General features: G+C 36.1%; 1 protein-coding gene across 2 annotated transcripts in view; it reads right to left on the bottom strand.

Annotated features, from left to right (window-relative positions):
* The window catches only part of BEND5 (BEN domain containing 5), an 851,004-nt gene that overhangs the window by 636,512 nt on the left and 196,583 nt on the right, over positions 1-17,909 (bottom strand). For both annotated transcript variants that reach the window (XM_052665964.1, XM_052665965.1), the window contains exon 4: positions 3,716-3,810. In XM_052665964.1, the coding sequence (XP_052521924.1) occupies positions 3,716-3,810 (95 nt within the window). The remainder of the gene's footprint in view (positions 1-3,715; positions 3,811-17,909) is intronic.

Raw genomic sequence — 17,909 nt, 5'->3', positions numbered from 1 at the left:
AGCTCTTAAGAATAGAGACTTCAGTTTGAAATGATTAAGACGCCACAACCAAAACAGATCACACTAAAATGAAGCATAAAAGAGAGATAACACTAAAAATTACATCAGCATAGCAAAAATGCAATTTACAGTAACCCACCTCGACCTCAACTCTTCACCTCCACAAATCAGAAAGACCCAAACAGAACAGGTGTGTGTTACAGCGATCCTCTATATTTGAGGTAGTCATTATCAAGGAAGAAAAAAAAAGAAACGCTATTTACTCAAAATCTCAGTTTAATAATTCCAGATTAGCAGATAATTGTCAGCAGAAATGCTAAGTGACCATACACGGCCCATTCCACTGGCTTGAAATAAAGTCTTGATTTTCATCTTGAAACGTAACTGATGTAACACGGTGTGACAGCACTGCATTTCTATGTATGAGCTGTGATTCACTGTGGTGAGATTTGACTGATGTAACTGACACAACCCTATACTATTCAGTAACAACCTAGCATGCCCACAGAAAAAAAAAACATCCAGGAAAATGAGAATAGAGACACAGAACTTGTTTCTATTTTTCTGCCTCTATTTCTTGTGAATAAGCATTCAGTAAATCTATTAACATTTACTGTGGAAATGCATATCTTTTAAATCATTTTTCTGGTTTTCTTTTTAAAAAATAATCTTATTCTTTACCATGAAATCTGGTTTTTCCTTATCATTCAGCATAATGCTTCCCCTTTTTTAAGTAGCTCATTACTGAAAATGTTTGGCCTTACTTCAAAAGAGAAGAATATGTCAACACCAGAACATCTGTGTCCACACAGAGTGCTTTGATGACAGTGATATACCCCATTTACATCACTAACACTGAGCTAAACCTTGATGCTGACTGCATTTAAAGATTTTACCCCACAGGGCAAGAGAATACAGGTCAAAAATGTTGATCTGTGTTTGACACACTCTACTTCAAGAGCACTTGGCAATGATTTGTTCCAGAGTCAAGAATCAAACTCGCAAAACAACGCAAAGCTCGGAGCCACGTTCACATAACCACACTTGAAACAAACATTAAAATTCACTGTCTCTGGAGGCCAATCTGCTTTTGATACAGAGGATTTTGCAAGCTATATGGTCAAATTCTATCCTGAATACAGCAGGATTTTTTATTTCAGTCAGAAGGGCATAACACTGCTCCAATGCAAAACAAATACTAGATACTGCCATCATAAAACTCAGACCTGATTGTATTTAAAAAGGCAGAAGAGTTGTGTATGACACAGCATTGCTTTTGACTGTGTGGCTAGAAAAAGAAGAATTTCAGTATGTATCACATGTCTCCACAGGCAGGCACAATAATGGTGAGTTCCTAAAATATTTAGTACAGGAGAGTTCAGAGATGAAGCTATGGAAAATCTGTAGAACACGGCTTCTAGTACTTTTATTTTTTTAGTTTCTTTTTAATATGTTGTGCTTCTTCAACTTCCTGTAATTAATATCTGCTTTTCCTACCAAATTACATTATATTTACTAAATCACTATGCTTGTTTAATTTTTAGTACAAGGTGAAGAGTTCTAAGTATTTCTCTTCAACAACTCTGAATCTTGAGGACGTTCATGTAAACCTCAGGACTTCAGCAGCATTAAACAATTCAATTCAGTGCTGCTTTCTAGATTAATTCAGAAGAAGCATCAAACAAGACCAAATCAATGCAAGCCAAATGTTGCCCTACTCGTGTTCAAGACCACAACTACCTGTACACTGCATGTGCATGGAAGTCTTATTTCATTTCAGTAGAGAAACAGAAAATTTTATTTACAGATTTCATTAGAACACCATGGAAACAGATAAAGAAGCAATTGCAAGAGGCACAAGCCATGTGAAAGGCAGGTCTAATAGAAAGCATGTATTCAAAAATAATCTATGTGTTTTCCCTTTTGAAAAGTATACATATAATTCCTATAACATCAAGCCAATTATACTGAGGAGACCCCAATATCACTGAGGGCCCTGACAACGGTATGAATTAATTCACACCTTTAAGGTACAGCAAGTTTTCGCACCTGAGCTATTAGAAAAAGAAAAGATATTTTAATGCAATAATTATCTTTTTTAAAGAAAGAAATTAGAGGTAGAATTTCTGAAACAGGATTAAAGTACGGTTGTAGCCCTGTAAAAGGAAGCTGCATTGCACACTGTGCATGGCTCCAGGCAATGCTATTCATTCCTCACTTTCATAGGAGCAAAATACTTCCCCCTAAAAATATAAAACACAAAAATAAATAGATCTCCTGGGAAGTGAAGGAGAAATCAGTTTTAAAAATAGTGAAGGAGCCTATATGTTCTAGAAAAACCCCATTTTGCATTGTTTTCTAAGATTTACACTTTAATTTGAAACCAAAGTAAGGCATAAAATTTGTATGAAAGCAATATCTGATTTATATATAGACTTAACACAAAATATACTTAGCTGCAAATACCAGACTCCAGTCAGAGAAAGAAAAGGTTCTGAAATATGATTAAAGTAAGTCTGATGTATCCCCAAAATACCCCAAAAAGGCTTTTTGGAAAGTAAATAGTAAACAGTAACATGATTTTTGCTACAAAGAAAAAAAAAAAAAAAAAAAAAGGATTTTTTCTTAATTAATTTTCAATGTTATTACATACATCTATTGAGCTGAAATTGACTCCAACTGCTACCTGTTTCCAGGGCAGGTTTTTTCTGTCCAGGTGACCTTTCCATGTAATTTAAAAAAATAAATATAAATAGCCCTACCTGTTGGTCAGACAAAGAAGAAGTGATCTCATGGTCACAAAAGTTAAGACTCAGTGAACTCCAGTTTTCTGATTGTTCAAGTATTTAAGGAAGACATGTATATATAAGACTAAGATTACGTACAGATTAATAATTAACCAATAAAGACTTTCAAGAATATGTTACTGTACACTTGTGGTCTAACCTCACTATCCATATTCAAATAAATCTTGCTAAAGGCAAATTATATAATTCTTGAGAGTCTTGCATACATTTAGACTCATTAGATTTACATATTACTCACAGTAGACATTTCATTACAGTTGGTCTAAAAAAAAAAAAAGCACCATCTATTTGTGTTCCATATCTGCATGAATTTCCATGTTGTATATATTGCCTAACTTATGACCAAGTTGTTTGACCTTCTGGTGTTTTCAGCTGCATCTACATCAATATATAAAAGAGCAAATACTGCTTATTGAATTGAAGTCATCCCAGAGGGCAGAGTTCATACTCTTAACTGCAACTTCTCAAAAACAAGGGAACCAAACCCAAAAAGCCTTTTAGACATTCTGTTTACCTCATAGCATTTACAAGCATTTGGGAGAGTGCAATGTTAAACAAGCCAAACCAGAGCCAGAGACCATGCTCACAGCTGGATGGTGAGGAGATTACCGAACAGCAATTTAGCCAGAGCCCCCACTGTTCGATGTGTTCAAACAGACATATCTTCAGTCACACTTATTGGAGCAAGACGCTAAAACATCGTCACAGCAAAGCTGGAAGAGGCCTCTAGAATTCATCCAGATCACATGCACCAAAGAGAACCCTATTCTCACAACACTGCTCATACATTCAAGTTCATTCCTACTCTTACTAAAAGCTACACCTGAGCCAGAAGATCTTCACTATAAAAGAATCCCAAGTAAAACACTTTTTCTACTAATAAGCAAGCCTTTGAAATGATAACTCACCATTTTTGTCTGCTTGTGGATTTCACCATTGGAGCCATTCCATCTCTATAGAGGCTTTTTGTTTTACTGAAGTTGACGACATTGAAAATTACTCTCTAGAAAAAGGAAATAAATCTCAGTTATAAATTATGAAATATTCTACACATTTGTCGTATATACCAGCTGCATAAAAACATACAGAAAATATAGAATGGATATGTATCTTATGCTTTGAAGTACTTTTAGTCTCCGTAGATCTCAGATAACACAGTGTATTCCTAGTATTTTAATAGCCTACATTTTACATCTCGCAGCAGTAATGTACTTTGAAAGTAAACTTGAATTTAATACACTTGGTTTTCTGGTAGGAATTCTATCAAAACAAATAGGTTACTCAGATTCAAAAACAGAAAAGCAAGTCCAGTTTATCTGTTGAAGATGTTAGTGGAAAGTAGGCAGATAGGGAAACTGATCTCACAAACACCTTTCATCTGCTTCATCTCTTAAAGATTCTTGTTTCTACACAGCAACAGGAAAAATAAAAACTTCTGATTTTTTTCCCCCTAAGAGAAGATTATTTCTCTTCATTCTTTCTGGCAAGAGAAAGAATTCTCTTCTGTAAAAACTACACAGAACAGTTATACATCAGAAATTGCACATAGCCATCGCTGGTTTGAATATGGTAGTGATGAGAGCCCAATTCTCATCTTAGTATATACTGATAGCTTGGGGAGACTACAGCTGGCATTTAACGGTTCAAAGGAAGAGAAAAGTCTAGATCTTCACTGGTAATGGACTGATACCAAAAGTAAATTCATGCAGAGGAAAGAAAAAAGACAAAACCTTCTTCCCTACCATCTGTCTGCTGTAAATCACTTCATGCAGAATTACTTATCCTGTTTCTGTTAAGAAAGTCTGGAGTAGACCAAGCTCATTTCATGTATTACATTAACCTTACAGATATTAAATCCAATATAGCTGGTTTCTCATGCCTCTGATATGCAACATTAGTGTACATAGAAAAACTGAAACATGAACACTAAATTAATTTTGATATGATGTTCCAGGATATACTACTGCATTTCATTTGTATTTCTCTCTCTACATTTATTTTCCGCTGGTGTCAGTGAAGACTGCTAAAAATTATATTTGCCCTGAGATATTCACAAATATATTTTTACAGTGAACTATTATAATATTTACACTGTTAAATAATAGTTCATAAGAAGGCTGAGAAAAAAGTGGCCACTATATGAAATCTAGCAATTCTGACTGAAGCAATAAGATCAAGTAAGCTTTCGTATGTAAAATTTCACAAAAACAAACAGGCAGTCTGTTCAGAACACAGTGAATTATAACATTAAAGTGAAAGCAATCAGCAGTGGGACACTGACAACAGGATCCAGGTACAGTTACATTTGCATGTGGGGCAGGTAAGAATCCAGGCAAACTACACACATATAGTTCTAATTAAGAATCTCTGTACTCAAGAAAAAAAAGGTTTTTAGAAGCATGGTAGCATTGAAGATTTCATAAATGGAAGCACAAGATGCTACGTATGCAAACTCTGCAAATTAGTCAAAATTTAAGAATAATCTGTGGGTTTTACTGGAAAAGGCCCAAAGTTAGCTAGTTTAAAAAAAAAAACAACAACACTTTCTTATGGCTGCTAATTCAGTTTTGTATCAACGTTAATGAGCAAGCTACATATCTATGCACATGAGTTTACAGGTATTTAGCAGTATTTTGAGTTTTTTGTAACAGCCATGAGATAAGTTACAAAAATAAACTCTTAGTGGAAGTACAGAGTTCATATTACTTTATATTTGTAATTTTCAGCACTGAGGATGTTGCTTCTTTGATGAAATGTCTATCTTAGGAGATCTCCAGTTATTTTCTGTCCTACACTTACAACATAAGGCTTTAAGTTAGATAATTATATTTAGGTATGTTTATATATGTTTATATATATATATATACACACACGTGCATGCATTTCATAACCTACATGAAAGCATTTTCCTATACTACACTGCTGAGTTTTTCCTCTGTTACTCAACTTCTTTCATATTTGTGAAAACAAATTAAGTTGCTACAAATTGGTTTGTCAATCTCCATGTTTGCACAGAGTGAATGAAACAAACAAGATCTCCAAACCAATTGCCTTAAACTTTGGATGCAATCATGTCACTGTTGGAAAGAGAAAGTTGCTAATTTTGTTACGGGCTGACTCAGAGCAGACAGCTGGTAGACAATGTTCTTATTCCAATCAGGCTTATTTTGTATAATGAGCAGGGCAAATGTACACAACTGGGTAAGCAACGTATACAAAAACAAAAATATGCAGCTCATTTAACAAAGCACTGCAGATTATAACATTTCAGCCACTCGTGTTCACTGCAGAGTACGCAGTTAGCAATGCATGCAGTTCTCTCAGCACGGCATACAGTTAGATTGGCAGAATGAAAATTTAACGGCACAGAACAGAACTTTATCAACATACACCGCTGAAGTAATAAAGCACGCAAACCGAAGCGCTCAAATAAGCAGCAGAACTCAGTCAAGTATTCCTGGTGACAGTTGAAGTAGCCCATGCAGCTCAGTCAGTGAAGTGTGCAAAAACGTAATGACTACAGTGTACACACCTCAGCCAGAAAAATATGCAGCTCACTCAATAAGGTATGCAAACTTCTCTGAACTGAGCACTACAACAACAGCTTCTGATACAGCAAGCATAATTTTCTGATCATAACTAGTTTCATTTTTTTAATTCTTGCTTGTTCTATATACCAGTTGTAAAACACAGGACAACAACACTAGATATATGCTACGCACACTGAAGCACTCTCTTCTAAGAAAATTATCACTATATATTTTATGAATTATAGACATACAACGGGAGGCATTTAATGAGTAATATAATTTAGAAGCTCAAAAAATGAGAAACTTCCCGATTTTTAAAGAAAAGTGCAAAGTTAATAAAATAAAACTAGATGAAATGTACTTACAAATTCCCTAGGAATTGCTCTACTCTCCAGAGCATCAATCCAGAGAAAAACGGCAGAGAAATTTCACAACAAAGACGCTTCCTTGTATTCACTTCAGAAGGTATAAATACCACTAAAAGAAGCAATATTCTAACTTGTAACTGAAGTGAAATCACATATGATTGTTTTTGGTATAGCATATTTTCAATCTACTGCGTCATTCTGACAAATGGCTGCAACTTCTGGGTTGGTGGAAGAGGCACAATGCAGAAAAGCCTCTCAGAATACCAGCAAGCACAACTGAACCACTTCGGGGCACACATCAGGGTGCACTGGGGTTTCACAGCAGGGAGGAAGGCATCTGCTGCAGTCTTAGGTTCTTGGACTGCCAGGGGTGGGAGATACTGGACAACAAGAGACCACAAAGGTCCTTACTGAAAAGCAAAGTCCCCTTTCCATGATGCATGCGCTAAGCATGTTGGAAATATCTCACTGTTAAATTCATTAAGATAGAAAAAATAATAGATCTGTCTTGCCCTTATCTTGAAGTTTACTGATAAAAATCTGCTTTTCTGGTAACCTTTGCAAAATTGTTTCAGGAATTCAAAGCATAGTCAAGTGTTAAGGTTCACTCTGGGTTTATTTTGTTTGGATGGTTCTTTTTTAATGGTTTCTTTTTTAAAACATGAATGAGGTAAACCCTGAACACAGGCAGAAAAGATGGCTAAAGCACATAGTACCATTGGTATTATTACCAGAAACACAGATTCCTGACTGGGGCTGGAAGGAGCTGCTAGTTTTGGAGGGGAGCAGCACACATTTGGGTAGTTTGGCACCAGAGCTGAAGTCATTAAGCACGGATGGCCATATTTTACATCATATTCTAACGTGTTTCTGTAAGCACAAGGTAAGCCTTAAGGTAAAACTTATAAGTTCATCATAAAATCACTCATATCATGGCAGGTTTTGCATCTGAATCTACCAACACTGAAGCACATCTCCAGCAGATCTCAGTCACCCCTTCACTAATGGCTAAGTGCCTTCTCCCAGGAGGAGGTCACACTAAGGCCCTTAAGAAGTCTACCAGGTTTATTTTGAGTGATTTTCTCCAGCAAAATTCTCAGGAATAACAGAGTTGCTATGGTTGACATTAAAAGGAGAAAACAAACCAAAGAACACCACAGAATTCAGCCTGAGGCAGACACCTGGCACAGTCAAATAGCTACAGATATGAGAAGTTATATCTAACTCAAAAGAGGATTGCTAATAAGAAGGGCTTTCTTAGTATTTACGTGACACATTTTAAATATTAAGGACTGTATCTATGTAGTATTACTAACATAATGCCAATTCGATGGACAATGCTTCATGCCACAAGAATAATGCAGCCTTCACTACACAAGAACTAAGCATTTAAATGCAGACAGGAGCAATTTCATCATTTAACCAGACAAGGTAATCAAGCTGGGCACAAAGCAGCAATGCTGGAATGTATCTGCTGAAATTAAGTCTGCACTCTTGTGCTCTGAACAAGCATTGAAGATTCAGAAGGCCCAAATACTATGGCTTCATTTCTTCTCCTGCTGATTCTTTAGATATTATAGCATTTGGGGAATTCCTGAAACCTGCAGTATTTTGCCAGCTGAGATATCCTTTCCTTTCTCTCTTTTTTTTTTTTTTTTTTGTTTGTTTTTGTTTTCCCATAGCATCTTCCCTTTCTCTTCTATAAATGAAAGCTTTTCTCCTTTTTAAGGTCAGATCTACTTTAGAATAACATTCTATTAAAAAAAAAACAAAAAAAAAAACAAAAAAAAAAAAACCCACAAAGCAAAGAAAAATGAACTTCTCAAGCCAACCCCACAAGTTGTGAGATTTTAGACTCAACATTTCTGAATGTGAGAAACTGGCAACATGGGACTGCTGCCTTCTCACAAAAAGAACTACATTTTTATATTTGTGTCAGGAGGTCGTTGGAATCTTTCATGACAAAGCACCTTATATAAGGCTATATAAAAATAAATTAGACCAAAGGGACTTCAAAACAGAGAGGAAAAAACTGTTACCTGCAACCGCTACAGATGCTGAAGATCACAAATAATACAAACACCCATTCTGTGCAAAATCCCCAATGAAATCTTACCAAGGTCATTTCTCTAACCTTTTAGAATTTAAATCATTCATTACTGCTAACATTTTAAAGTAAGTCATACTCCCTTTTCTCCTTTACAGGAATATACATCCTTTCAGACTGAAAAGTTCTAAATATTGATAACATTTAGTCTTTTCAGTTAAAGAGTTTTCAAAACCTGCTGGCATGCAGAAGGGGAAAATAAATACCTACTGAGAGAGGATGTTAGCAACTATCTTGGGCTCCACCAGGCTCACTAATCAGTTGCACCTGTGTCTTGTTAACTTGTGAGATTGTGGAGCCCTTGTAAGGTAACGAAGTCTTACGAAAGCAAATGGCTCACAGATTGTGAATTATAGGACTTTTTCCCTCAGCAGAGATCCTCACTTTGCTACTTAAAAGACTGAAATGCTAATATCTAGGATGCTACAGAGAGCAACATGAAAATAAGACTCAAAGGATTTTACTGTAATAAGACCTCAGGTATACTGCTATGCAATGTCCATATCTCAACCTCTGCTGGCGACCTGTTCCAGCACCTCTCTACCCTTAACACAAAAACCACGTTCCTTATATCCGTTCTAAGTCTCGCCTTTTTTGGTTTGAAACCGTTTCCCCTTGTCCTCTCACAACAGACCTTTCTAAGGAGCCCATCCCCTTCCTTCTTATGGCCCATTTGTAGATACTGAAAGGCCACTGCCTGAGGTGCTAACGACAAGCTTTACAGTTTGAAAAAATTACCAAATTAGGCCCGCACCCCATTTCAGCTTTTCTGTCAATTCTTTGATCGCCTCCAAATTAACACTTAAGTGCAGACCCACAGTTGCAACACCTGCGTGCAGCAGCAATTCTCACTCAGAATCTCACTGTTGATGTTAATTTTGCTCACCTGGGCCCGGGGAGGGGGATAGTGTGCAGAAGGCCACCTTCTAACATGAAGCTTTCAAAGGGATCTGAGTAGTGAGAAATCGATAAGTAGAAGTTTAACAGCAAAGTTTTGTTACTGTTAGCACGGTATTTTTTTTTATGGGCAGCACTGGGATAGCATCGAAATAACACTCCAAGAATGCTCCACCAGTTTGTCATTCGTGAACAGGTTATTTTTTTCACATGTATTACATATCCATTGCATTCCCAAATTCATTATCCTACCCACTCCCAACGACTGCCCAACATACACAGCCATATTTGGCGATCTTCAATGCCATCTAGCCTTCTAGCACAATGATGGTCCCTGTCAGCCCATTGTTAGTCCTTGGAGTGGTCGTTTACTTCCTCCCAACAATCGTTTTGTCCCAAAGGTTGCTGTGAAATGCAAGGATAATAGAGAACACTCTGCCCACACAGGTAAGGAAGACAAAGGGAAACATCTTGTTTTGGCACTCCGTTGCTTCTCTTTTTGCCTTGTTAAAGCAGACCAGCCTAACAACATGTCTCCTCATCTATAATACTACATCACAGTTACTATCCGCAATATCTAAAGACTACTGTGGTGTTGCAAGCAAGCATTAACAGAATATTTTGTGTAATTGCTTCTTCAAATCAGCAGGAACCACTATTCCACAATGTTGTGCTGTGGACTGACCACTAATCTGTGTGTTGTTGGACCTAAACACCAAGTCACACAGTCTTTCCATTCAACCATTCTTGGGAAAATAGCAAATTTGTTAGTGAGCACCCTTTCCCACCAACAGAAGCCAGCTTTCTAGTAATGTTTTTTACTTTCCATCAATAATCTGAAGTTTCAAGACCTCAAAAGTGTCTTTTTAGAAAGATGGCAGTGGAATAAAAGATCAACTCAGGGTCCTTGCTTCCTTAGGCTAAAATCTCCAAACCTTTGAAATTCTGTCATAAAGCATAATTTGTTTTGTGCTGATTCCTCAAAAAAAAAAAAAAACCACTAAGAGTCCTGACAGGGCATATAACCAGGCTACGGACATATTGAAAACAGATTTGAAGCTGAAAGCTTCTTGCCAAAATTTTCACTTCTTTTTAGCAAAATATCAGCAGAGATGTAGGGGAAATATATATATATATATATTATTTTTTTTTTTAATCAGCTCTGGGAGAAAAAAAAGATACTTTTATCTTCTGTTTCTTCTCTTTTCATTTATGCACAGACTTTGGACAATCAATCCTAGCTACATTACTAGCTAATTGCAGTTCTGTAGGAATACATGAGCAACTTTTATCTGACCTTCGACTGGATGCATGAACCCTCCTGCTCGTGGCATTTATTTTCTCAGCATACCTGGGTAATGTTTTCAGAAATCAGTTGAAATATTAAATAAAGAAACAATGGGTGGTCATCCAGTGAGACCTTCTATGCTAGCTAAATTGTTTCCTAATATATTCCATGTCATGTAGCAAAAGTTGCCAGATGACATTTGAAGTATTGTCATGTATTAAACTCTTTCCATATAATCACAGAAGCTATGTGTGGTTAGGTTCCATATTCATTTCCATCAATATTATGGCTGCAGGTGGATAGTAACAGCTGGCTGTTCTGGAACACATTTGCAAAATTTGCTGATATCTTACATCCCTTAAGAGGAAGCAGCTGAAAAGACTCAAGTTTTCCTAATAGAATTTTTTAGCCACTGATGAAATGCTGCAAAGTTTCATGTGATTCAAAATAATAATACTGATTCTTTGTCATAAAAAATAATAATAAAATGTTTTCTGACCCAAATACTATCCACAGGATAGAGCTCACAGGAGGCTTCAAAACAATGAGACCAGTCTGGAAAAAGTGAAAAGGACCAGAAATAGACCCTGTGCCATGGTTACCGGAAACCACTGTCAAAATAATAAAAGCCCATGAGCACAGGCGTAAAATGTGCTACTAAAGACCAGAGAATGAAGTGGCAAGTACTGATCTGTGGGAGCATGCTCCTCACCAATCCTTTCTTTTGTAAGTCAACTTTTATACTTTTCTAAGCCCTTCAAGAAGTGCAACAGTCAGCCTATGATCAAGAATCAAAGCTACTTTTACTAACAAGAGATTCATTCATCAACAAGTTAGCCATTTGTGATGGATAACTGTTGCTCATCTGTAACTACTCAGGCTTAAAGCATACAGGTGGAGTGCTGACAACTGTCACTCACTAAAATGCTGCAAGACAGTAGGTGAAAGTAGCACTGGCAATGACAGAGAAGCAGTAATATTTATGTGGATCAGGATCAAGATTTTGTTCAACTTGTGAAAACACAGACAATAATAATCGCAATTTAAATAGTATTCAAACACAAAGGCAGTAATCCATCTGATACCCAAGCTGGACGGTGAGAAAGCAAATGCCTTTTCATGTGTGATTGCAATAAGCAAAAGGAAGATACAGAAATCCCTGTTAGGAGAGAGATTTGGATGAAGTTTTTCCAGCAATTGTTTACTTGTTTTTTTGCAGCTGGCATTAAAGCTATTGTTTGTTTAAAAAAACAATTGTTTGTCTGAAGCTTGTGGAAAAAACATGTGGTAGAAAGAAGGATATTACAAAGCATAGAATACGGAAAGGCACAGTATATAGAAGAGCTCAAAACCAGCACCAATATATTTGCTTCAGTATTCTCTGAAGCATTGCAGAAGCGAAGTCATTTTGCTGTAAACAGCCAAGCATTACTGCTGCGGTAGTGGTTAGGTTACTAGGATCCTAGCCTTGCAAACTTATTAAACCAGCCTATGGCACCAGAAAACAAGCACAGATGGGCTTTGTGTCCAGGTCAGTCATAGAGGTCCTTGATTTTCTCTTCTTCTTAATTGAAGTATTCTGACTCTTATTACAATAAAACCTTTGAATCTTCTCTGTTCTGCCATACATAGTTGTGAACAGTAATGGAATAAAGATTTGCTCATATTCTGCTTCTCCTATATGGAGACAGAATGGTAATGGGATCCTTAGATCCCAAAGAAGCTACAGTGTCACTGGAAAAGCATTCAGTACCACTCAGTTTTTTGTGGAATATATAAACCATACGTCATTATTTTCATAAAATTAAGGGATACTTTTATGGCACATAACCTCTTCTTCTATAAAATTAACAATTCTTGCTCTTAAGGGTTGTTGACTTACAATCAAATCCTTTTTTAATATTTCAGCAGTTAAACAATTCACCTATTTCTATAAAGAAACATAATTGATACATTAGTGTACATTGGACTCTGCATTGACAACTACAAGTTTGTTATAATGATTTGAAAAATTGATTTCTAAATTATTTCTAAAGTACTCCAGCATGATTTCTTGTGTTTTCAATTTTCACTACTTAAATTCCTCCCCAAGTGTTCAGGTTTTGTAATAACAGACTATTCAACGTTTTGTACAGAGGTAAGTAGAAGGAAATCTGATCTAATTCCTGCTATTTTCATGTACCTGTCTATTTGACATTTAGAATAAGAATTCAGAATAAGAACCTAACTAACCATAACAGGAAGGGAATATCTGAAACATCCTCCTGGCGTTGAAAATCCTGTTCTAAAGCTGAAATGCTGAATGTTAGATTCAAATGATGATCTCTGTCCACTTGTAAAGGTGATTTACAGCCTGTAAAAAATGTATTTTGGCAGTGCAATGTCATGAGCTAAACAAAAGAAACTGGAGGATTAAAGAGGAGAGTTCAGTGTCCTAAAGCAACATGACCTGTGCTGCAGTTGTATAACACAAGTGTCATTCCAACCACGCACTGACTCCATATTCAGAAAGGAAAAAAACGACAACGAATATCAGTATTCAGGCACGCAGCATAGCTGCAGTCCTGCAGTTAGGTCCTTTTTTTTTTTTTTAAATGTCATTGGTATAGCTTACATCTTATCCTGGCTCAGCTTTAAATATGAATGAAAGGATATTCATATCCAAAAAAGCTCCCAAACATATCTATTTAGCCACACTTTTTAGTGCTCCCAGAGGCTTCAAGTTAAGTAAACACTCACAGTTCCTTCCTGAAGAAGGGGTGGATTTCTGATTCAGGTTTGAAGACAGTCTAGAAATATGGGGGAAAATGCTGGATTTACCAAGATCCCATAGTCTGCATTTATGCTTAGCAACTGATCACTGTATATTGGAAGAGACACTTCTGCAGCTTTGGGATTCGGGGACATCTTTATTACTGTAGAAGATCAACTGTAAATGTAATATTGTTTTGGTAATTTATGTAGAACAATCTGAAATGTTGTGTGAATAAGAGGAATTTGAGAGTTGATCATTCATCTTTATTGACTTTTAAGTACTTTGCTCAAACTATTGTATTATCAGAAACACTGAGTAGATACTGAGCAAGACTGAGCACAACTTCTGGTAATTTTCCACCAAAAATGAGCCTCCAAAAGAAGATAAACATGGAACAGTACTGAACGTCTTATAAGAAGTTGCATTATATTTGAGTAAAGTCCCTTTAAATATTTTATGGATTAGATTTTACTTCAGTTCACTTCCAAAAGCTAGTATAGAGATCTGTTTCAAAGTGTCCTCTTGGTAGAGAAAGCATTACCTGGAAATGGCTGCTTATTCTTCTACAAGTCAGCAATTGCACAGCTTTGAGGCCACCACAAATGCTCTGTGCATGTTAACAGGTCAATTCCACATTTATCAATATGTCCATTTGGTGGAATATTAAAATTGCTGAAATCCCTTCTGAGGAAATGCTAGAACATTTCTTCACTACCAAGTATTTTAATACAACATCTCAACATTAGCCCTAATGCTGAGGAAGACCTTTTGGACTTTGTGTTATTCAAGCTTGGTCTGTTAAAAAGACTTAGATGAGTGGTTTCGGAAACCATATTCAAATACAATTCCTTCAATATTTTCATGCAATTGAAAATCACAACAGCAGAAGACACAGATTATCAGCATCAGATTAGCAAAAATATTTGTAAGCAGAGATCTGAGACATTCCCTAATTCCCTCGTGAAGTAACCGCAGCTGATCATCTTCAGTTTTCCAGAGTATGGTTGAAACTCCAACCACATCATCTTGAAACACTGATGCAGTTTACATGTATTTTTGTTTTGTTTTAGTGAAATGCATATGACAAGTTCCTTTTAGTTTCACTTCTAATGTATAGTTCTTGTATGTCAAATTTTGCACCAAGAGCCAGCCTATAACTAACCATCACAAAGTCAAAAATTCACAAGACCACTTTCATGGCCATGCACGGGGAGAGGAAGAAATCCACTTATCAGAAAGGAGGCAAGAAAAAGAAGAAATTTATGCAGTGGCATGAGTAGGAGATTATGACAAAGAATACTAACACAAGCTGCAAAAATAACAAGGAGTTTCTCACAAAATTGGGCAAGTGGTCTCTCAGCAAAACACAAATAGCCATCACGTAGGAAAACTCTTTTCTATGCTCCTTACACGACACTGATGTCAACAGGAATTTTAGATATGCAAGGAATGAAGATTTAAGCTGTAAATATGACTACAAGAAATAAAATGTTGATTCAGATTTGGGGTGTCAGCTGCAAGAAGAGTATGCAGAGTGTCTCAAGAGGGTAAAATATTTGGCTTAGCTCTGCCCTAGTTCTGGATCATTAGGGATTTCCTCAGCATAAATCAAAGCAATCTGAACACTGTGTTCTCTCCCCAGCTGCTGTGATCCCAGCGTGGGAAAGCTGAGTCATTCATTCACTGTAATAGCACTGAGTGCAAATTTTGGTGCAAAGACTCCCTAAAGTGGGCATCTTCTTTCTTCAGATGACAATTCAGCCCAATATGCAGAACCTGTGCACACCATAAGTTCAGATCAATATCCACAGATAAGCAATCCTTTCCCATCAAGAAGGTTTTGTTGTCCCCATGTAGAAAGGCAGTTTAATAGTAACTGTGGGCTTATTTGTCTCTACCATGGCAACTTCTATGAAACACTGACAAAAAATTGACTATGGGGTCAAACATAGCCCACTACTAAACACTGTCCTCCTAAAAATGTAGGGCAGATATCTTCTTTCGGAGAGAGCAATTCCTTTTCTCACATTGTGTACCATGGCTCATGTTTAGAAGCGCTTTTTCTCTTAAATAATTGACTGGGAAAAGTGACTGTAGGGGAAAAGAAACACAACTTAGATAGATTACAATTTTGTCCAAATTTGTAACTCTATTACCCTAACCATACACAAGATTACATGATATTTTACTGGAACACTGACAATTCTAAAACCTATTAAAAATATGAACAAATCAATAAAGATAAAGGAGAATTATACATATAAGGAACATCTTTATTGAACAATTCTTATAGATCGTCTTGAAAAAACATGGTTATAGACACTTGCTTGGATGATCTTCTTGCTAAGTTTTAAGGTGATAGCTATAGTAGTTTTGCATTATGTCCACCCCAACTGCAAACAAGCAGAAAAATCCAAAAACATTCAGACAGAAACATATATGAAGATGTCTATAAGGAGTTTCAGGGTTTTAATCACATTACCAAGAAATGGGGGAAAGGAAGAGCATCTTTTTATAAATATAACCAATGGTAAATGTGTCGAATTAGCTGCTCACTTCTGTTAAGAAGTCTTACATAATTTAAGGTGTAGGTTTTCTAATGACAGCCATTTCTATCTTCATTACATGTAATTCAGATAAACAGTCTGGATTATATACATATATACAGTCAGAAATGGTCTGGCAAATTTTAAAAAGCTGTTTCAACATCTATTAAAACACATTTTATTTCAATTTCTTAAATTTCCATGTATAAATGCAAGATTGTAAGAGTAAATTGTGGTTCAAAACAAGGGCAGCTGTTGTACCAAGAATTTGGTATTGATGATAACTGGATTTTAAGATATATTTTCATCTTGGTAGATGTTTAAGTGAGCTAAAATGACCATTTCAGCATCAGAATGCCTCATTGCAGACCTTGATGTGTTACACAAAGTTTCTCAAATAAATAAGCTATTTTACACACAGATTTCCCTTATGGAAGAAACAACTGGGCAACTCATTTCTCTTTGCTTCTCTCACCTCAAGGACAACTTCTCTCAAGAAAAAATGTCAGTGTCTTATTTATAATGGCAGATCTCAGGTTTGATTCTGGCAGCTTTTGATCTCTTGATGGCCCAAAAGCTTTAAATACACGAGAATCTGATGCCTTTTTGGCATCCTGCAGTGTGCCTGAACCTCAAAAGCAACTTTTACTCCCAGAAGTGAATTACTGAAGCAGTATACACAAAATACAAACATCACGCAATGATGAATACCTGAAACAATGTCTTTGTCAGATAGATGACAATCTCTGATTACTTGAAAAGCATTTTTGGAAACTAATCTGCAAACAAAAATATAAAATAGTGAATTCATAACATTTCAAATATTCTTTTTGGAAAGCCATACAAAATTTTAAATATTTTCATTCTTTTAAATATTTAGACCCTGAGAAAAAAATCCTACATCACAGAAATGCGTATAACCTGGTTGTGACATAACTGTCAGTAAATGGGATACAGAAAATTGTCTTCAGCAAAGCTCTCATATATGATTTTAGAAAATAACTGCATAAATTAGAGAGATGTAAAACATTTTATATCAATTGGAGAAGTAAATTCAGATTAGAATGTGACAACGACAGCTATTTAGGGTTTTTTTTCTTTCTCGTGATGAAGGGAAGGGAAAGAAGAAGAAATAAAGAAGGATGGGACAGCACTATGGTACATAATATTTTGGTTTCTTGTTTTTGTGTTAGTTTTAGCATCAAGACACAACAAAACTGGCTTACTAATTTCCTGGTTAATATCTCTTGGTGATGCTTTAAGGATGCAAGAAGTCATAAAACACTAGATATATGCCTCAGTCTAATAGGAACTGTCGGTTATATTTGTATAAGAAAACTGGAAACAAAGATAAAATGTTGTAGACTAGTAGGTTTGGGTCTGTAACCTTTTATCCTACATGAGAATAAAGACAGCTGATATAACATCATTACTAGGAAGCAGAGCACTTTAAAGATGTCTGTTCCTTACGCCAATTTATAGTGGAGTTAAATTAGCAATGAAGTACTGTACTAGTAATACATCCATTAATCAAAGGAAACAAACAACACAGACAACAGATATGTGAGAGCATATCTGAAAAATAGTCAGAGACTGGGGAGTGGCTGCAGA

This window comes from Tympanuchus pallidicinctus, unplaced genomic scaffold (assembly GCF_026119805.1).
Source record: "Tympanuchus pallidicinctus isolate F22 unplaced genomic scaffold, pur_lepc_1.0 scaffold7, whole genome shotgun sequence".
In the NCBI taxonomy this organism is placed as follows: Eukaryota; Metazoa; Chordata; class Aves; order Galliformes; family Phasianidae; genus Tympanuchus; species Tympanuchus pallidicinctus.
The sequence above is the reverse complement of the archived record's forward strand: the minus strand, read 5'-3'. Positions and strand labels throughout refer to the sequence as shown.